The sequence below is a fragment of the Saimiri boliviensis genome, chromosome 9 (assembly GCF_048565385.1).
Source record: "Saimiri boliviensis isolate mSaiBol1 chromosome 9, mSaiBol1.pri, whole genome shotgun sequence".
NCBI lineage: Eukaryota > Metazoa > Chordata > Mammalia > Primates > Cebidae > Saimiri > Saimiri boliviensis.
Genome location: NC_133457.1, coordinates 15,780,571 through 15,803,596, shown reverse-complemented (window position 1 = coordinate 15,803,596; position 23,026 = coordinate 15,780,571). Strand labels below are relative to the sequence as shown.

Below are 23,026 nucleotides of genomic sequence, written 5' to 3'. Positions count from 1 at the left end.
CCTGTATTTTAAAATAAATGTTTTCCACATAGATTTTCCCCCTTGGGGAAGAAAAAAAAAAAAAAACAAGATAACTCAAATACAGTAAAAAAACAATTCAGGATCTTAGGTTGCAGGCAGTTCAAAAACAGCAAAACGGTTCTTTTTTTCCACCAGAATACCGCAATGGCAGAACTTAAGAATGGGGATACTAAAATGGAGGGGCGGTCACAGCAGCTGCCCCTGGCCGGCTGGAACACACGGCACTACCCAGGCATAGGCTGGGGCCAGAGGCAGTGGGTGTCCCGATGCCAGCCTGCCCATCCCGGTAATGAAAGCAAGCAGGATTTGCAGCTGTGGCCCTGGGGGCAAGTGAACTTGTGGAAAGCTAGGGTCTGAGGCTGCAAACACCCTTGGAGCCGGCAGTCCCAGAGCAGGTGAGGCTTGTATCTGTACCTGTATTCCAAACAGACTCCTGGCACAGGGCTGGGTCCACATCCTGGCCTCTGTATCTTGATCCCGGCTGGGGCCAGTTGACTGGTCACTCTGGCCAGTGCTCACACTGGAAGTCCATCACAGGCTAAATCACCTCCTTCCTAACAAACTAGCACCCCTTGCAAGTGCTGTTTCCGGGGAGCAGACGTCCTAGAGAAGAAATAAATCCCAATTTTGCACAAATCTTACAAACACCACAGAGGCGCATCACACGAAGACTGTGTTTTTTGGGAGGCTGAGGTGGGTGGATCACTTGAGGTCAGGAGTTTGAAACCAGCCTGGCCAACATGATGAAACACTGTCTCAACTAAAAAAATAAAAATAAATTTAAAAAACCCCAAAAAACAAAATTAGTCATCGTGGTGGTGGGCACCAGTAATCCCAGCTACTGAGGAGGCTGAAGCAGGAAAATCACTTGAACCTGGGAGGCGGAGGTTGCAGTGAGCTGAGATTGTGCAATTACACTCCAGCCTGGGCTACAGAGTGAGACTCCATCAAAAAACAAAAACAAACAAAAAACTAACAAACAAAAAAGTCTGAGATTTGCTGCATCTGGTTTCCTGGAAGGCGGACCAAAGAAGGTCTCTGCCGCCAAAAACCTCCCTGTCACAAGGGCCATTCTGGAAAACTCTGACCCATGTTACTCCCTCCACTTACTCTCTGCTTAATTTGCGGGAGGGGAAGTCAGAGTTATATTGAAGTAGCAACGGAACACTGGCTGCTGATCCCTTGCAGGTATCCAGGGACCAGGACCACGAGGCGGATGCCTAGCGCAGGATAACCATGCAGTCCTCCTTCAGCCACAACAGCCTCCCGTAATAATTAACTCTTGATGATCCACGTTGCACACTATTAACAACAGACCTGTGGATATTTGTGGCAGTCTCAGAAATCTTGAGACTTTCCTGAGGTTAACTAGTTAGCTGTTCTATACTTAATCTGGTGGTTCTATGATTCAGATTCCTTTGTTTTCCTACCACCCTTTCTAAGAAAACAAAAAGTAGTCTCCAAAATCCTTAAGCAATTGATGACAGAGCCTTCCAAACTGTCCTATGGGGGTTGGTTTCCAGCTCTGCCACTTATTAGCCATGGGACCTTTGAAACGCATGTAAATTCAATTTCTTCCTTTTCCTTCTCTGCAAAATACCTGTTAATATTGTTGTCAGCCGGGCATCAGCCAGGCATGGAGGCTCACACCTATAATCCCAGCACTTTGGCAGGCCAAGGAGGGTGGATCACCTGAGGCCTGGAGTTCAAGACCAGCCTGGTCAACATGGGGAAACCCCATCTCTACTAAAAAATAAAATATTAGATGGGTGTGGTGGTGGGCGTCTGTGATCCCAGGTACTCTGGAAACTGAGGCAAGAGAATCACTTGAACTCGGAAGGGTGAGGTTGCAGTAAGCAGAGATCAAGCCACTGCACTCCAGCCTGGGCAACAAGCAAGACTCCATTTCAAAAAAATACATATATGTGTATATTTTCATATATATTTTATATATGTATATATGTTAAAAATATTTGTATATTTTCATATATACTATATACATATTGTTGTCTACCTCATGAAATTGTGAAAACCAAATGGGTATGCACACACATATATTTATATACTAATTTAGTATGATATATACATATATGTGTGTATATCTATATCTATCTATCCATCTATCTATCTAGGATCTTCTAAGATATATATTTCCTAAAGTAAGGTCTGATGCATATTATTATTGGGTGATAAATATTACCACTGGGAAACGGAATCATTTAAATAGTATTAGAATTCTGTATGTGAGAAGAAATGTTCCTCACTATCTATCAGTGCTTCTTGATCTTCCTGTACCTTGAAATCTTGTGAAACACTTCAAAAAAGTGTTGATGCTTAGGCCATACCCTTGAAATTGACACATAATAATAGCTCAACGTGCACCTTCAGCAAATGATGTTTTAAAACTCTTGTGTGATACTAATATGAGACCGCTGCCCTATGTCAGAAAGGAATGATTTGACCTCACCCTTATACTTGAAGCTCAGGGAAGAAAAAAGGAAGATACAGAATGTAACTGCATGTGCCACAAGTTTTAGTAGGCTGACGCTTTTTCACATTTTATTTTTGGCATTGACAGACGAATTACTCCTTCCCTCTTGAAATTCATATTTCCCTACAAATTCCTCAGAGACACTCTCCGAGTTTTCTTGCCACTCCTCAGGCTGCACAAGACTGCAGGTACAGCCAGTGCCTCATTCTGTTTTCATTTAGTGTCTCTGCAGACCACCCACCACACTGTTCTCTTAAAGATCATATCACATACTGCATCAATCAGTGCAACCTTCAAAGTGCCCATGCTCCTCAGGACCTCACCTTTCTAGCCAGCCTAGCTGCCTTCTGCTTTTCAGGAAACATGTCAAAGGATGAAATGAACTGTGTGGTTTATTGCCTGCAGGATCTCCACAGCATTGTTTCCCCTGTTTCAAATGCTTTCCCACAACTATCTTCTTCACTGGGACTCCTGTTTGTTCTTCAAAATTCAGGGCAAGTGTCAAGGTTTTCTTGAATGTATGCTTTCTTCCTTCTTTCCAGTCTGAAGAACAAAGGCCTTGTTTCTAGCAACTGAAGTGGTTAATATATTTACATTTCTCTGTCACCAGATTGGTTTTATATCAAATGTTCTTTGTTTAAAATCATCTAAGAACTTTCTGATGAAGGAAAGTTCTGGGTGGTGATGTCCTAAAATTCATCTGTTAAAAGAACCCTTTGAGATGATTCTTAATCCTCACTAAATTTGAAGAAACATCAAAATCAAGAGTCACTCACATGTACACATATCGAGAGGAACAATCTTAATACCGAAGCACAAATGCTCAGTTCATCTATAGTAATATAAGATGAAATAGACTATAGAGGTGAGGATATTGGTGCTTGGGTTGATGTAGGGTGAGAACTTGTGGAAATCTTCTTCAATAATTTGTGTCCTCAGTGAAATAGGAAGAACAGTCATCAGCTGAGATAAAATATGAAAAAGGAGGTACTGGAGACCTGATGAGAATTAAGAACAGAAGACTCAAAGGACTAGAAAATTATAGTATGATTTCTAGATATCATTCAAGGCATAATTGAGGTTTACAGTCTTCACTTAAGTGGGAAATTTCAGCCCTTATTTGGTTTTCTAAAACCATGTGTAGCTGCACAGGCACATATGAAGAGTAGGCAGGAGGTAAATGTCTTCAAGGTTGGAGTTTTGATAAACAAGTAAATAAGTCAAGATCCAAGGGTTGTTTTTTTTTTTGTTTGTTTGTTTGGTTTTTTTTTTGACCTCTCTTACAGATTAAGTACTTTTATTTTTTTCCCAACTTTTATCCTTTTATCCCCTGGACTTTTTTTCTTTTTAAAATTATTTTAATAGTTTTAGGAGAACAGGTGGTGTTTGGTTACATGAATAAATTATTAGTGGGAATTTCTGAGATTTTGTTGCACTGACCTCTTAATCAGTGTACACTGTTCCAACGTGTGGTATTTTTCCCTCACAGCCCTCTCAACCTTCCCCTTAAGTCCCCAGATTCATTATATCATTCTTATGCCTTTGTGTCCTCATTGCTTAGCTCCCACTTATTAGTGAGAACATATATTTAGTTTTCCATTCCTGAGTTATTTCAGTTAGAGTAATGGTCTCCAAACCCACCCAGGTTGCTGCAAATTCCATTATTTCATTTCTTTTTATGGCTGAGTAGTATTCCATGGCATGCACACACACACACACACACACACACACACACACACACACACATACACACACACACATATATATATATTTATTTATTTATGCATATATATCCATATTTCATGCATGCATATATACCATATATTTATGCATATATATCACATTTTCTTTGTCCACTTGTTGGTTGATGATCATTTAGGCTGGTTCCGTAGTTTTGCAATTGTAAATTGTAAATTGTGCTGCTATAAACATGCATGTGCAGTGCAAGTGTCTTTTTTGTATACTGACTTCTTTTCCTCTGGGTAGATACCCAGTAGTAGGATTACTGGATCAAATAGTAGCTCTGCTTTTAGTTCTTTAAGAAATTTCCATACTGTTTTCCATAGTGGTTGCATTACTTTACATTCCCACCAACAGTGTAAAAGTATTTCCTTTTCACCACATCCACACCAACATCTATTTTTTTTTTTAATTGCAGCTTTCTTGCAGGAGTAAGGTGATATTGCATTGTGGTTTGATTTGCATTTCAATGATAATTAGTGATGCTGAGCATTTTTCATGGTTCTTGGCTACTTGTATATCTTTTTTTGAGAATTGTCTATTCACGTCCTTAGCCTACTTTTTGACGGAATTTTTTTTTCTTTCTGATTTGTTTGCGTTCCTTATAGATTCTGAATATTACTCTTTTGCTGGAGGCATTGGTTGCAAAGATTTTCTCCCACTCCGTGGGTTGTCTCTTAACTCTGCTGATTATTTCATTTGCTGTGCAGAAGTGTGTTAGCTTAATTAAGTCTCATCTATTTATTTTTGTTTTAGTTGCATTTGTTTTGGGGTTCTTGATCATGAACACTTTGCCTAAGCCAATAGGTAGAAGAGGTTTTTTCCCAATATTATCTTCTATAATTTTTATGGTTTCGGGTCTTAGATTTAACACTTTGAATCATCTTGAATTGATTTTTTTATAAGAAGAAAGATAAGGATTGAGTTTCATTTTTCTCCATGTGGTTTGTCAGTTATCCTAGCACCATTTGTTGAATAGGTTGTCCTTTCTCCACTTTATGTTTTCATTTGCTTTGTTGGCTATAAGTATTTGGCTTTATTTCTTGGTTCTCTATTCTGTTCCATTGGTCTACATGCTTGTTTTTATACCAGTACCAGTGCTGTGTTGGTAACTGTAGCCTTGTAGTATTGTTTGAAGTCAGGTTTTGTGATGCCTCCAGAGTTTTTCTTTTTGGTTAGTCTTGCTTTGGCTCTATGGGCTCTTTTTTGGTATCACATGAATTTCAGAATTGTTTATTTCCAGTTTTATGAAGAATAATGATGGTATTTTGGTGGGAATTCCATTGGCATTATAGATTGCTTTTGGCAGTATGATTATTTTTACAATGTTGATTCTACCCATCCATGAGAATGGATGTATTTCCATTTGTTCATGTCATCTATGAATTTTTCAGTAGTGTTTTATACTATTTCTTGTAGAGATCTTTCACTTACTTGGTTAGGTATATTCCTAAAGATTTCATTTCATTTTTTCCAGCTGTTGTAAAAGGGGTTGAGTTCTTGATTTGATTCTCAGCTTGGTCACTGTTGGTGTATAGCAGAGTTACTGATTTGTGTACTTTTATGTTGTATCCTGAAACTTTACTGAATTCATTTATCATCTATGATCTGATGGTCTTTAGGGTTTTCTAGGTGTATGATCATATCACTAGCAAACTGACAATTTAACTTCCTCTTTACTGATTTGGATACCCTTTATTTCTTCCTTGTCTGACTGCTCTGGCTAGGGTATTCCCTTATTTTTTGAATGAGAAATTATAATATGCCCAACTACTAAAATTCTATTTTGCAAAATTTTTTGTGACACCATCTTAGAAAATGAGATATAAGAAGTCTCTTTGTTGGATCTACTGACATTACTACTGTTTTCCCAATAAAATAAAATTACCTCAAATACAGCTCTTCTGCCATGCCCCTTCTCTGCCTAGACAGAATATTTAGATGGTACTCAAAAGAACAATAATTATAAGTATGCACACACAAAAGCAGACACTGCAGATGGTGAGTGTGTTAGTCTCTTTTCATGCTGATGATAAAGACATGTCAAGACTGAGAAACAAGAGGGGTTTCATAGACTTACAGTTCCATATGGCTGCGGAGGCCTCAAAATCATGGCAAAAGACTAGGAGGAACAAGACATGTCTTAAATGGATGGCAGCAGGCAAAGAGAGAGAGCTTGTGCAGGGAAATTCTGATTTTTAAAACCACCAGCTCTTGTGAGACTTATTCACTATCATGAGAATAGCACAAGAAAGACCCACCTCCATGATTCAATTACCTCTCACCAGGTTCCCCCATGACACATGGGAATTGTGAGAGTTACAATTCAAGACGAGATTTGGGTGGGGACACAGCCAAATCATATCAGTGAGTACAAAGATAGAAAAAGATTTATTCCCTGATAACTGTGTGGAACTGCTGTACCATCTGAAGACTGCCCATGCTGGGCTTCTTTATAATTAGAGTACACTACATATTTTACTGTCAATACAAGTAATTCTGCCCAGCCTTAACTATATTCCATTTTATTTGTTTTTCTTCCTGCAGTATCGGGATGGGCTTTTCACAGATTAAAATATTCTCTGATTTTTCTATCATTGGTCAGTGACTTCCACATCTGTAGTCTTTGGCTGTTAGGTCTATGTTCATCCCAAATATTTTTTTCTGCCTTTACTACACTTCAGTTTCTCTACCTTTCCTCAAATAAAAAGCAGCTATTTCCCCAAAGTACCACAGTGACTTTTTTTTTTTTTTTTTTTTTTTAGCATTGATTAGTGTAACACTTGGTACCTAAATTCTAAAAGTGTTTCATAGAGAAATTTACAGTGGTAATAAACTGACATTTCACTGGGGCAATTGCTTTTGAAAAGAATTGGCATTGAATTCATACCTGTGATGAGGAATGTTTTAGGTTGTAAATGAACCTTGATTAAAATCTTGACATTACTCAGAGAGGCTATATTTGCTCACATTTATTCTCCTACAATTGTAAATAGTAGCCAACAGACAAAAATAAAGTATACAAGAACAGAATATTTTTAAAAGTAAGATTAACAGTGGAAGAAGGAAAATCTTAGACGTAGCAGATAGTTAATGTAGAAAATTGAAGTGAAGTCCCAGAGTAAGAAAAAAAAACAGAAAAGTGATTGCTTAACAATTATCATGCTACATGTGGAACTTAACTAGACCATTCAAAACAAGACCAATTTCTAATATAAGGTTTCTGAGGTTTTGAGATTTACTTAATATAAAAAATATATTATAGATACATGTTTTACTAAAGATTTTCCTTTAGCCACTCAATATACTGATTTATCAGCCTGTGATGAATTTTTAGTTCTGGAAATGAAAATACTCCATGGAATCCATTCTCAACATGGTTATGAGTCACCTGAACTCCAGTGTTCCGAAGTCGTGTGACATACATGAGTCCATCATCTCTTAAGACATCATATTGACAGGTGACAACATAGGTCAGGGGTAAACCATGTAACCTGTTGTCATCAGCCAATAAAGGGGCTGCCCGCACATCTAGGAACCCTGGATATTTTTTAGCCAGCTCAGAACTACCATAATTTGGATTGCTATAAACATATCCTTTTATAAACCTCTCAGGGAGCAAGGAACTCCAATTAACAAATTTGAAGAGATGACTTGATTCCACAGGTACATGTTGTCTAGACAGCATGGCTTTTTCAAGTGATCTATCAGTGGTAAAATATTCACTCCAGAATCTGACCATGAGTGACTTGGACAGAAATGGAAAATGTGAATTTTCTTGATATGACGGTGAATCAACATCAAGAGGCTGAAGGGCAGGATAAATTAAAGCCTGGATCTTGAGTTTGATTTTGACATCTGGGTCATCAAGGAGCTGAGAAACAAGATGATTTGCACAAATTATTTTCATTTAAAACAATGAAATAACCCTAATAAAATTATCAATCTGTCGATCTACTATCTGTCTTCTCTTTATCTAACTCTTCATAATCTCATAAAGACTTAAGTAATAAGTGAAACATATCATCACAACAAACTTTCTAACATTCAAAATGTGTTTCTAGAACTAGATGTTCATCAATTAAAGGATATTTTCAACTTAAGGAAAATCTTTGTCATATATGTTTTATGGATAATCCAAAAAGATCTAAATGATCATTATAAAGTTAATGTCCTAACCTTTCTACTAGGAACGATAACCAGAAGAACTGCGTAAATATTCTCATCCACTAAGGTAAGAGTTTATTAAAATAGTCCTGGTGTAGTGGCTCATTCCTGTAATCCCAGCACTTTGGAAGGCTGAAGTAGGTGGATTGCTTGAGGTCAGGAGTTCGAGACTAGCTGGCCAACATGGCAAAATGCTGTCTCAACTAAAAATAGAAAAATTAGCCAGGCGTGGTGGCACACAACGGTAATTCCAGCTACTCAGGAGGCTAAGATATGAGAATCGCTTGAACCTGTGAGGCGAAGGTTACAGAGAGCCGAGGAAACACCACTGCACTCCAGCCAGGGAGACATAGTGAGATACTGTCTCAAAAAAAAAAAAGTTTATTAAAATATACCAGTATACCAATAAGCTTTGTCATGAAGAAGAAGGATCACTTAATAGAGGTTTCGGGCATGGCTTTGATGCTCAAGTGACATGGCACTTTAGGAAATTTGCGCAAGCATTTTGTGTGAAATGGTCTATTAGCATCACTCTTTTACATCAAGCCTATAATCATTGCTCTGTAAACAGGGATATACAAATACCAAGTAGGAAAAAAAGGGGATTTATAGAAATGAAATATTACAAAATGTGTTTTAAATTGTGAGAACAAATAGGTTAAAATTAATTTTACATGTTTTCAAAGTGCATAATATAAAAGATGTATAGAACTTCTACATAAAAATACAGATATTATTAGATGTAACCCCAAATATTTTGCAAATTGTGGTATTTACCTACATTTTAACTACAATTATCAAAACAGACCATTTTGGAGACTATTTGTAAAGATTGTTACAAGTTGCCAGGTATTTTTATATAAATTTATTCATATGACCCTCAAAGAACTCCTTAAAGTTGAAAGAGTTCATTTTTCTTACAGGTGAGAAAAATGAATGTTTAGAGAGATTAAGCCAGTATCAAATCTAGAGATTATTGCATCTCCAAATTTCCTGACATTCAGTCTAACACTTTTTCTGCTTTATTATGAAATCCATAGTAATGATTAGTAATCTACCTGTGAAGTTTTAAATACTTGTTCTCTATTATGGTTGAAACAAAGTGCAACTGTAATTCTTTACTTTTGAAAATATTGTCCAACAGACTCTAGCAGTCAAAACACGTTTAGTGTAAAAAATTTATAAATAAATATAATTAACAAAACAAATAACAGCAATGTTTTAAAATTGCTTTAGAACCCTCATTTGTAACTGAAGTCAACTAATAAAATCTAACCTACTTCTGATCTTAGAAAGAAGATCTTAGGTAGCTTCTTCTCCTGACTAGCACTCCATCCTTGGGAAAATAGTTTAGCTATTTCCCACTACTACATGGGAAAATAGTTTAGATGTTCAAACAACCAATAGCAGTGTTTCTTTTTCATCATAAAACTGAAACCAATTCTACATATAATCTGGGATCAAAATGCCAGTTATTATTATATTACCATTATTACAGATAAAAAGATCTGATTTTACATATACATACAAAAATCATTTGAATTCTTCATATTTCTTCTTTGTAAGTAGCATGGGAATCTTTGAAAGTGTTGACAATTTTCTAAAAATAGGATGATTATTTTGGTAATAGAGGAATATATCATCAAAGATTATATAAATTCATCTGAACCTCTAATAAGGTAATAGGGTCATTATTCTCACAATTATATGATCTCATTCATCTACTTAGTATAATATTCTACTGACATGTTATTTTACTTTTTATGCTTTTTAGAGACACGGCCTTACTCTGTCACCCAGCCTGGAATATAGTGGCGTGATTACAGTTTACTGTAACCTTGAACTCCTGGGCTCAAGAGATCCTTCTACGTCAGCCTCCTCAGCCTCCCAAGTAGCTAGGAGTACAAGCTCACACTACTATGCCAGGTTAATTTTTCTATTTTTTTTTCCCCCTTTTTTCTTTTCTTAAAAAAATTTTTGTAGAGACAGGATCTCACTATGTTTCCCAGGCTGCTCGCAAACTCCTGGTCTCAAGTGATTGTTCTGTCTTGGCCTCCCAGAGCACTGGGATTACAGTTGTGAACTACCACATGCAGCCTATAATTTTAAATGAGTGATTTATCCAAAGAATTCCCTTAAGAAAGAAAAAAATCTCAGACAGAAGCAGAGATTGACATTATAATGTTTTAGTCATTTCTTCTCAATATTCTCTTTAATAGTATCAAAAAATTAACATCTCCTATTTGCATTTATATTTAATACATGCATTAAATATGTTTATAAGTAGACTATTTTTTAAAAGCATAGAAATTATGCACATCATACCTGTTGAGTCACTGCTGCAGCTAAATTCCCTCCTGCACTGTCTCCAGAAATACCGATTCTCTCAGGGTTCACACCATATTTTGCAAGAACATTTTTACGTAAGAACCACCTTAAGGAATTATATACATCTTCAAATTGAATTGGGAAATGATACTTAGGTGCTAACCTGTAGCTGCAGAGAGAAAACAGTTTACACATCTTTTGTTGTTTGTTTTTATTAAAGCGTAATACATTAGGGTGGTGTGAAAGTAATGGCAAAAACCACAATAACTTTTGTACCAACCTAATACATGCTGGAAGTGCACACAAGTATATAATTTCTTTAATTTTCAAACTGAACAAGCCATATAACCAGCACCCAGATCATGAAATAAAACATTGCCAGCACCCCAGAAACCTTTTGTTTATTCTCTATAATTCCTGAAGTATCCACTAATTTGACATAACAGTATAAATTATTTTTCCCTCATTTTGGCCTTTAAAGAAATGAAATCATATAGCATATACTCCTATGTATCTGGTTTCAATTGCTCAACATTATGTTTCTGAGCCCCATTTACATTGCTTCTATCTTCCTGTACAGCACTCTATTGTTTGAATATACTACAAATCATTTACCCATTAACATGCTGATGGGCTAAGTGAAATAAGCCAGTAATAGAAGGATAAATACTGTACGTTTCCACTTATATAAGGTGTCTAAAACAGCCAAATTCATAGCATCAGAGTAAAAAGATGGTTGCAAGGACTATAGGGGGGAGGAATTGGGGAGTTACTGATGAGCTGGCATAAAGTTTCAGTCAAACAAGTTGAATAACCTCTACAGATCTGCTGTATAACATTTTACCTACAGTAAAAAATAATGCAAATTGTAAAATTAATTAAGAGAGTAGATTACATATTAAATGTTCTTATAAATAGTTAAACAAATAAATACAAAATAAATATTTTTCCAACTTAAAAAATGTTATGGGGATTCAGGTTGCTTGCAGTCTCGGGCACAAACAGTGTTGCTATGAATATTCTAGTACATGATTTTGGTGACCATATGCATGTATTCTGTTGATATTGATAGTACCAGAGCTATGCATAAATGCTTAGCTTTGCTTAATAATGTTCAAGAGTTTCATTAAGTAGTTTACCAAGTTATTTTCAAACCAGAGCTTATGAAAGTGCTATTGATTCAAAACCTTATCAACACTTAGTGTTTTATGTCTTTCATATTTTATCTATAATATCAAGTATATAAAGGTGTCTTGTAAGAGTCTTAATTTGTATTCTCCTGATGTATATAGTACATTTTCATATATTTATTGATGGTTTGGATATCCTTTTCAGTAAATTGTCTTTCTGAGTCTTTCCCCTATACGTCTAGTATATTAATTGGTAGGTGTTTGTATATTTTGATTTGAAAAATATATATATATTTAAAATTTTTTATAGTATACATATTTGCATATGTACATGTATACACACACACCAACTTTAAGACTTCTATCAGTGTCTTTTGATGAAGATAAGTTCTTAATTTTTAATATTATCATTTTATTGAGATATTCATAACCCATAAAATTAACCCATTAAAAGTATGCAATTCAGTGATTTTCAATATATTCAGAGTTGTGCAACCATTGCCACAACCAATTTTAGAACTCTTTCATCATGCCAAACAGAAATCCTACACCCATTAGTAGTGAATTCTCATTTCCCTCAATCCTCCAAACCCAACCACAGGCAACCATTAATCTCCCTTCTATCTCTATACATTTGCCCTATCTTAGACATTTTATATAAATGGAATCACAAAACTTGCCATTTTTGACTGGCTTGTTTCATCTAGCATAATATTTTCAAGATTTGTCCATGCTGTAGCAGTCCTATTAACAAACAAATAATTAACTGATAAATGGATAAAATGTGGCATATTTATACAATTGAATATTTGTATAGATATGCCACATTTTATTTAAATATTCAATTGAATTTTAACTATTCAGTTGTATAGATATACCACATTTTATTCATCCACTTATCAGTTGATGAACATTGAGTTGTTTCCACTTTGTTTATGAATAATAATTGTATGAACATACAAATTTTTATATGGGAATGTTTTCATTTCTCTTGTGTGTACACCTAGAAACAGAAATACTGGGTCAATAAGGTAACTCTGCTTGACCTTTTAAGGAGCTGCTAAAGTGTTTATTCCCATGAGCAGTATAGAAGATTCCCTTTACTCCATGTCCCCACTAACACTTGTTATTATGTTTTTAAATCCATATATAATACCCATCCTAGTGACTGTGGAGTGGTATTTCATTGTAGTTTTGATTTGCATTTCCCTAATGACTAATGCTATTAAGCAACTTTTCATGTACTTATTGGCCATTTAAATTTAAGTATCACCAAAATTATCTCTTTTAATATTGGAGTTCTTCATCTTTAATATAAATAAAATGAGACTATTTGAAGGCAAGGCATATATTTGCATAAATATTTAAAAGTGCATTTTATCTTTCAACTATATGTGATTTATTAGTCATGTCAATGAATCTAACACAGGTGTAGGTTTTACACTGCAATTTGACTTGCTAGGTTTAAGAAAATTCTCTTTAAGAACAAAGCTGGAATGCAAAACAGCTTTAGCCTGAATTTTCTAATTGCATTTTACAAAATATTATTCTAGCCACTACATTTACGAGTCATCACATAAAACCAAATATTGAGCATGATTATGTCCCAATTTTTTAATAATGATATAACTTGACAAATGGTGATGAGTATGTTACTTTTTCACTTTCCACTTACTTTCTGAAGTTTAAATTTAAATATATACTGCTCTGGCATGGGTCTACCCAGCAGTCCACTCCTAATTTTACTGTCCCTAGGTGTTGTTTCTATACATGGATTATTCATCTAACACAATTTTATATGAACTCATCCATTTTGTTTAATTTGATAAAATTTTAATATACTTAGCCCAGTATAGCCTATATTTAAAATATAGGCTATATTTTAAATATTTAGAATTATGCAGCCTATATTTTAGGTTCACCAAGTGCTATACACTGGGCTAAGTCTGTTTCAAGGATATTATTCTTACTCTTCACAATGACCATCTGAGATGGAAATTATTTATGATGCACTTTTTTTTTTTTTTTTTGAGACAGAGTTTCGCTCTTGTTACCCAGGCTGGAGTGCAATGGCGCGATCTCGGCTCACCGCAACCTCTGCCTCCTGGGTTCAGGCAATTCTCCTGCCTCAGCCTCCTGAGTAGCTTGGATTACAGGCATGTGCCACCATGCCCAGCTACTTTTTTGTATTTTTAGTAGAGACGGGGTTTCACCATGTTGACCAGGATGGTCTCGATCTCTTGACCTTGTGATCCACCCGCCTCGGCCTCCCAAAGTGCTGGGATTACAGGCTTGAGCCACCGTGCCTGGCCTATGATGCACTTTTATAGACGATCCTCTGACTCATTTCTAAAGACTGTGAATTAAGGGTTGAAAAGAATTACCATCCAGGTAATTATGTCCATAAATGACATAGTTAAAATTGATGTGAAAAAAAATCTTTATGCTGTTTCTTTTTGCCTAAATAACACTTGTACACACATATACAGACTGTTTTTTCTCAACTCTAATCAGGTTAGACCTAGCGCTCACTTGCAATTGCCTACTATTGTCATCTGAGAAACATTTATTTTTGGCATAATCATGCATGAGCCAAGAAAGCTGAGAGAATTGGCTGGGTGTATGGCTCAAGCCTGTAATCTCAACACTTTGGGAGGCCGAGGCAGGCAGATCACTTGAGGTCAGGAGTTCGAGACCAGCCTGGCCAATATGGTGAAACTCTGTCTCTACTAAAAGCACAAAAATTAGCCAGGCATGGTGGTTTGCGCCCATAATCCCAGCTACTTGGGAAACTGAGGCATGAGAATCGCTTGAACCCAGGAGGTGGAGGGTGCAGTAAGCCAAGATCCTGCCACTGCACTCCAGCCTGGGTGACAGACTACGTCTCAAAAAAAAAAAAAAAAAAAAGAGTCTGACAGAATCCTGGCATGTTAGGCATCTGGCCAGAAAATAAAACAGCACGGATCTTACTTGGTTGATATGACAACAGCATCAAGTCTGTCTGCCGTCCATCTTGACAGCAAGTCATAATAACGTGAAGCTGAAATAAAAGGAAAAAAGTAAGATATTAGTAAAACCGATAAATGAAGAGAAGGCTGTTTCCATCGCAAAATGCTGCTGTACTTCTTTCCCATTCTGGCAGTTCTATTTTACCTTAAAACGCAAGAGACAAATTTAACACTGTATTTATCTATAAGATGTCATCCATCCACAATTCAGTGGAATTCAAGTTTCCTAGAGAAACTCCTAATGCTCTTCCTCCCTTTTATTTTTTTGTCCTGCACATTTTGCCATTGGTCCTTCTATGTCAACCTCATTCTCTAGATTAACCCGACTCTCTTACTGGAAGAAGGTGTTGATTTGGCTCTGTTTTAAATGATGGGCATACAAAGATAAAAGACAAGTCACTGACTTGACCAGTATCTTGTCAGATATGTGAGCCAAGGAGATAGAGACAGAAACGTAGCAACGTGGAAGGACCACCTAAGCATGGGATGATAGAAAAAACACCTGAATATAACTGGAATCGAACTACACAAACATTGGAATTTACTGCTACGCCTGTACTGCTGTTTTAAGAATGCACCTAGCTGAGGCATGTCTTTGCCTCTTCTTCTCTCATCTAGGAGGAAGACTTAATGCTCCTTTTATCCATTTCCAACCTTTTAATTTATATCCAATTATTTTATCAGTGCTCTAAATCTTCTTCCCTTTTATTTCCTCTGGGATGTGTGGCTACCAGTCAACACTCCCAGCCCATTTCTTCATTAACATAGTTCTATTTATTGCCTTCCTTTATTTCAGTCTACCAACTTGTTTATATTTCTCTCACACGACAATAGAAGAAAATGCTCTTACTCAACTCTCAATCTATTATTATCTTATTTATTTCACAACTAAGTCCCTTTAAGGCCAGCAATTATTCTTGCCATTTTATTTTCTTGCCTCTCACTTTTGCTTGCTGTAATTTGTTTCTCTGTGTATATCACATCATGTCGGCAAGTCTCTCCTCAACATTAACATAAGAAGTTCAACATTCGGCTGGGCACAGTGACTCACGCCTGTAATCCCAGCACTTTGGGAAGCCGAGGAGGGTGGATCACAGGGTCAAGAGATTGAGGCCATCCTGGCCAACATGGTGAAACCTCATATCTACTAAAAATATAAAAATTAGCCGGGCGTGACATGCCTGTAGTCCCAGCTACTCAGGAGGCTGAGGCGGGAGAATCACTTGAACCCAGGAGGCAGAAGTTGCAGTGAGCCAAGATTGAACCGCTGCACTCCAGCTTGGTAAAAAAGCAAGACTCTGTCTCAAAAACAACAACAAAAAAAAGTCCAGCATCAAAGAGACATAATTCCATCCTACTTTCTGGGCATCTCTACATCATCCAGTACTTTCATTATTTCCTCTTTCCTGAGGTTCTCACCTTCTTTGGCTTTCTTTTCATTTTCTGACTTTTTAACTACCTCAGTGCTTTGCTGTCTGCTTATTCCTTTGCCCAACAATTTTGTCTGCGTTCTCCAGAGGTCTGTCCTCAGCCTCCCAGTCATCCTGTCAGAAACGAGACACTCACTCAGATCTCTCTCTCTCTTTTTTCTCTTTTTCTCCTTTAACTTCCCACATCAATGGACAAATTTGCTTAATTTTGAGCCTGTAACATTTTCTTTTCAAGATTAATTTATTCTTCCTCTCTAGAGTTCAGAGCTCTTAACTTAATAGACCCAGCCCTATCTTCATTCTTGCTGCTAATCTATACTGTATTCATTGGAGGTAAACAAATGAATATTAAGAGCCCTAGGACTCAGCTGGGTGAAGTGATTTTCTTACACAATCAGAACTTTTATTCCAGTGCTTCCACTTCTAAATATATTTCTCTTTCTACTGTAATTCTATACATCAAGAAATATGCAACCTTCATTATTTTTGCTAAATTAAGTTTAGCCTAAAGCTGCCTCTTTCCATATTTTAAAGCTTTCTCGATACATAGTGAGTTGTAACTCAGTTGGATGTGTAACCTACTCTTCTCCCAGTTACTGAGTTTCAGCCAAAGGTAACCAACTTGTTGAACCAGTTTCAAATAAGGCAAACGCTGAGCTGTTACCAGTCTGGCTATTTCTGTGCCTCACTTCTGTTTTCTGAATGTCACTTTCCATTTTACATCCATAACTCTTCTCGACCATGAGGCAGTGCTGGAGACTTTCTGAATCTATTCTGGTTAGGGTGGGTGCCTGATCCACAAGTAGTTCTTTGCCCAATTAAACTCTGTTAAATTTAATTTGTCTAAGGTTTTTCTTCTAACATTCTGGCCAATTATTTCCTACATTTATCACTTTAAAACACACTGTATTATTTACTTATCAATGGATTAAAGATTGTCTCTATTAGAATGTAAGCTCCAAGAAGACAATAATATATATATTTTTTGAGACAGAGTTTTGCTCTGTTGCCCAGGCTGAAGCGCAACAGCATAATCTTAGCTCACTGCAACCTCCACCCTCTGGATTCAAGCGATTCTCCTGCCTCAACCTACCCATTAGCTGGGATTACAGGCAACCCTCAACCACGCCCAGCTAAATTTTTGTATTTTTCTAGTAGAGACGTGATCTCACCATGTTGGCCAGGCTGGTCCCGAACTCCTGACCTCAAGTGATCCACCCAAAGCACTTGGCTTCCCAAAGTGCTGGGATTACAGGCGTGAGGAAATGTTGTCTGTTCAAAAATATATCCAAAGATCTTAAAATATTACCAGGCATGTAGTAAATATGTGAATAAATGGATAAAACATTAAATGGTTCTGTAATAGCAAGTAGAGAATGATAGAAATAACAAGGCTTTCTTAGAGTGATTGCGATAAATAGAAAAAAAAAGTGTCTTCTCACATTTACCTGAATTGATGAGGAAATGCATATGCAGAAAAGAGTGATATAAAGCTTCAAGGAAAAGTAAAACTTTGCCAGAAGAACAAAGCATGAGAAGATAAAAGAGGTGGTAATGTCCATGCCAAAGGGCATATTACCTACTGAAGACTTAGTAAAATGTTTGCGAACTACCTCAGTGACAGAGATTTCTCAAAGCATTCACTTACCAGCACTTCCCAAACACCAGCCACCACCGTGGATGTAAAACAACCCTCTTCTTAGTGCTTCAGACTTCCTCTTTGGCACATATACCCGAACAAGAATGTTGTTGAATTTCGTCTCAGTCACAGTGACATTTTCATCTGAGGTTGGTGGGACTTCGTAAATGCTCAAGGCAAACATAAGGGAATCCATAATATGGTGAAGTCCCAGCAGCTCCACAAATGCAGCCTAAAAATGAAATTCACACACATTTTAAAATGCAAGTATCATATGTCAAAGAGATCTCTGGACTCATAGGTACACTTTAACGCTTAATAAGCTCAACTGGAATGAAATAAATTTTCATGCATGGATCCTGCTTGGTCCCTTTAAAAGAAACCAGAGATGCAAAGGTTATGCCTAAAGCGGTTCTTTAAAAAGAGGAGTGTACTGTGAAGGAAACAAAAATATTTTCATCCCAAAATATATCTCCTTGACATGTTGCAAGACAGCTTTTCAGAAGGGCTAGAAATACAAGAATAGCTGAAAAGTTTTTTTTTTTTTTTTTTTTGTGGAGGTGATTTGCTTCTGTAGAGAAAATCTGCATTGATGCAGGCTTTCTCTGAGAGCCTTCATTTGTCCAGATCAAGGAAAAATCAACTGAGAAGCTGACACCTTTAAATGTCTGACAGAAATGTTTACCATCTCTTCTCTCTGAGGGCTGCTATCTGTGAGGTTCCATCTATGCAAGACCAGTTTTGCGAGCCATGTCTCCACTTTTCTTCCCATAACCTGTCTTGCCACATAATGTTTTCTGGCCAAGCCACCATTCTTTCTGCAATCTCAAGATAGTCAAAAAAAGTGTCAACCATCTGGCCATTTCTTTGAGATTTTATATTTTGTAAGTCTATTATGCATGCTAAAAAATGTACATGCCTTTTCTCCTATTAACCAGACCCGTCAGTTGACTTTCAGCAATCTTCAGAGGGCAAAGAGGCAGTTTTATCTTGACTCCTGCGACTAATTTAGTTCTTATTTCACTAAAATGTGTCAGGTTTTCTACCAAGCTTTAGGGTTTCAGAGATGAACCAAACAAATGCGCCTCTCAAGAATCTCAGTTAAGTGTGAAAAGCAGATAAGTGAACTGTTTTTTTAAAAAAAATGTAAACACTATTACAGAGCTCTGTACAAGGTACTTTGGGAGTAAACAGCAGGTGTTTACAGAAGCTACCTGGGAGCAGCAACTGGAAAGCTGTTTTCAAACAGGAAAAGCAATTTTATCTGAGGCTTGAAAGAAATACCTTTTCCTAAGTGTTTTGCTGACCAAATAAGGAAAAGAAAAACCCTCCCAGGTGGAGGAACTTGTTTAGTTTAGAGAGGGAGGCTCTTACTGGTGCAGTGAGGTGTGGCTATAGAACTGGTTGCACATGGGAGCCGGGAGGCAGAGGTGGGAGGGAAGGAAGGAGTAGGAGAAAAAAAGACAGTAGCTTGCCTTCCTGCAGTCCGTCCTTTCACTGTTGAATGAGTCAGCGTTCCGAGCACTCTATGTGCAGTCATCTCATTAATATTAACAACGAGCTGACATAGACTGTAGATAGCATTATATATCCACGTCAGATATGAGGAAAGTGAGTCTGGGAAGGGTTAGTAGGTCATCCATGCCTACAAAGCTAGTAATTGATATTTAGAAGGATTCTCAATCCAGTTGTTTAATTCTTGATGTAATGTTCATAACATGATCTATTAATAAAGGGTATGAACACTCAGAGACTGCCAAAGATTTCAGAGAAGCCAGCCTGCTAAACAGGAAAAAGCAGACAAATAGGGCAAATAATTGACCACCAAAAAAGTAAACAAACAATGAAGCAGGTAATTCAGGAAGGAGAAAGGCATTAAAACAACTTTTAAAAGGTATGTCTGTTGAGAGCTCTGAAAATATGTTACATGCGTAAATTGTGGACAGAATGTAAGTAAATTAATGAATAGATGAATTAAAAGTCTACCAGAGAAGAACACACACACACACACACACACACACATATATATACACATATATATGTATATATATGTATATATGTATATATATGATTAAATAAAATGTATATATGTATCATATATATACATTTTATTTATATAAATAAATGTATAAATGTATAAATGTATAATGTATAAATGTATAAATGTATAAATAAATATAAAATATATATATATCATATATACATATGTATATATATCATATATACATATATACATATTCATATATATAATATATATCATATATATACATATGTATATATGATATATATACATATGTATATATGTATATATGATATATATATACATATGTATATATATGATTGCTTAAATAAATAAATAAAAATGTAATAGAAAGACCCCAAGAAAAAAAATCAAAGACCTCTCACATATTGTGGTATAGACAGTAAATACGAGAAAAATATGTGTCTCTTCCTTAAAGCTCTTTAATAGCTCTGCATAACATACAGAATGAATCAAAACTCACTACCATTGTCCACAAAGCACTGTATGATATGACTTCTAACCTCTCGAAACTAATTGCGACAATTTCCCCAGTAAACCCAAATGTTTCATATGATTTCTTGGACTTATCAATATTTTGTAGCTGGGATTTTTGTACTTGTTGCTATCTTTGCTGGATAGTGTGTTTTTTAGCACTCAGAATCATTAGTTTCTTTTCATTCTTCTGGTCCCTAAGTAAATGTTGCCTCTTCAGAATGGCTTTTTCTCACCACACATGCAGTAGCTCACTCTTGCCTTCTGCCCAAATTACTCTCTTTTCTCATGTATTTCTCATGAACTGAAATCATTTACTTATTTGATTCTAATTTATTTTTTTCTCCACTACTAGAATGTCAACTGTGTGGGCACAGATTCTTTGTTTGCCTAATAAGATTTGACAGAGTTGAATTGTTAAATAAATGCCAAATAAAAGATTAGTCCAGGAGTTACAGCATCCATTTGTTTATGTTCTGAAAAGAAATTTTTTTTAAATGAAGATAAGAAAATAACCAAAGAAATAATAGAAAAATATTTTTCAGGATCCACCTTTTTAAATGCCAGCATCTGAGCTGTACTGGAAGCAGCTAGTTGCCAGGACACCCAGGTCTCCCTCCCCCTTTCATTTCTGTATATCATGCCTCTCATAGTTAACCCTAGGCATGTGTCAACCAGCCTGCCTATGGAATATTTTCTTGAGAACTTATTTACGTGTCCTTAGTCTATACTCTGAATCCAAAGATGAGTGCATAAAATAAAAATCCGTAATGAACACAGGGCTACATAATCAGATAAGCTCTAATTTGAATATAAAATTTAAGTAACAAACCATACCTAAGAGAAGAATTTCAAAGGAGAGCCACTATCACAACATTCAAGCTACCTAAACAAAGTATTTTTAGTGAAACCTACTCAAATGGCTCCCTGCTTGCTGTACTTGATTTTTTTTAACATGATTCCAATATATAAGACAGAAAATAAACAAATAACATTTCTAAGTAATACATTGTCAAAGGCCACAGCAGTTATTTTAAAAGATTAATAAGTCAATAAATCAAGAGAATAGAATCTTGAAAACTTTACTTCTCCAGGTCAAGCGGTGGTGTATGCACAGCTAAATTCATAAAATTCCAAACTTACTAATTTTTCTGCAGTGTTCAACTGTGTCGTCAACCACATCATTCTCCATGGCTCCTCAGTGTTGTCTGGGAGAGGTATATAAATATAATATGCTATGAAGATCCCCACGATCAGAAGGTACAGCGATTTTCTTCCCATGGTGTACTGTCTGCTTCTTCGTCTTCAGAAACACAGAAAGTAAACTTACGTAATATGCCTGAATAAACTACATTAATGAGTGAGTGATGTGCTTCAGCTCCAGGCAAAAGATTTACCTTGCTGTTTTGAATCTAGAGTTGCTCACTTAGTTTAAGGGTTGGCATAGTAAGTTCAAAATTTTATCTGTTATTCAGATACAGTTGTGCTGAGTGCAACTTCAAGGTTTAATGAGTAATAGGAAATGAGGGCAAAGTTTGTCAATGATCATACTGTTATTTGCACAATAGACAAGCATGTGTTGAGTAATAACTTAGAAAAAAAATTAACTCTAACAAAACTATCCATAGAAAACATACAGAATTCAGAATCTTTGTTTTAAAATAGCTTATCATGGAAAACCAAACAAATTATATATGTATATTTGATACAGTCTCACTCTGTCACCCAGGCGGGAGGGCAGTGGCACAATCTTGGCTCACTGCAACCTCCACCTCCCAGGTTCAAGCGAATCTACTGCCTCAGTCTCATAAGTATCTGGGATTGCAGGCCTGCGCCACCATGCCTGGCTAATTTTTCTATTTTTAGTAGAGTCGGGGTTTCACCATGTTAGCCAGGCTGATTTTGAACTCCTCACGTCAAGTGATCTGCTTGCCTTGGGCTCCCAATGTATTGGGATTACAGATGTGAACCACAGTGCCCAGCCAAATATAATCTTAAAGTGTTGAGAGTATAGAAAACAAAATAGCTGCTATTTCTGCCCTTATAAAATTTAGGTTATCTTTTCCGAGACAGAAATATTCACAATATTGAAAAATCGAGTTTAGTTAAGATTAAGAATTTATGTTAATCAAACTGTCCAATAAAGTGATTGAAAAGACAAGCTATGATCAGGGGTGGTGGCTCATGCCTGTAACCCCAGCACTTTGGGAGGCCAAGGCAGGCAGATCACTTAAGGTCAGAAGTTTGAGACCAGCCTGGCCTACATGTTGAAACCTCGGCTCTACTAAAAATACAAAAATTAGCCGGATGTGGTGGCAGGCATCTGTAATCCCAGCTGCTTGGGAGGCTGAGGCAGGAGAATCACTTGACCCTGGGAGGTGAAGGCTTCAGGGAGCCAAGATTGTGCCACTGTACTCCAGCCTGGGCAACAGAGTGAGATGCCATCATCTCAAAAAAAAAAAAAAAAAAAAAACAAGCTACAATGTGGATAATGATATTTGTAATACATATAAATAAGAAAACATTAGCATATAAAATGTGTAACAAACTGATGCAA

The 23,026-nt window shown here is 36.4% G+C and overlaps 1 protein-coding gene across 1 annotated transcript; it reads right to left on the bottom strand.

The window, feature by feature from the left end:
• Positions 1-7,209: 7,209 nt before the first annotated feature.
• AADAC (arylacetamide deacetylase) lies at positions 7,210-21,976 on the bottom strand. The gene is made up of 5 exons (XM_003925024.4): positions 21,613-21,976; positions 17,964-18,186; positions 14,848-14,917; positions 10,745-10,916; positions 7,210-8,126 (listed from the first exon to the last, which is right to left on the bottom strand). Exons 1-5 carry the CDS (start codon positions 21,748-21,750, stop codon positions 7,530-7,532), a joined length of 1,200 nt encoding a protein of 399 aa, XP_003925073.3. The 5' UTR covers positions 21,751-21,976; the 3' UTR covers positions 7,210-7,529.
• Positions 21,977-23,026: the final 1,050 nt, after the last annotated feature.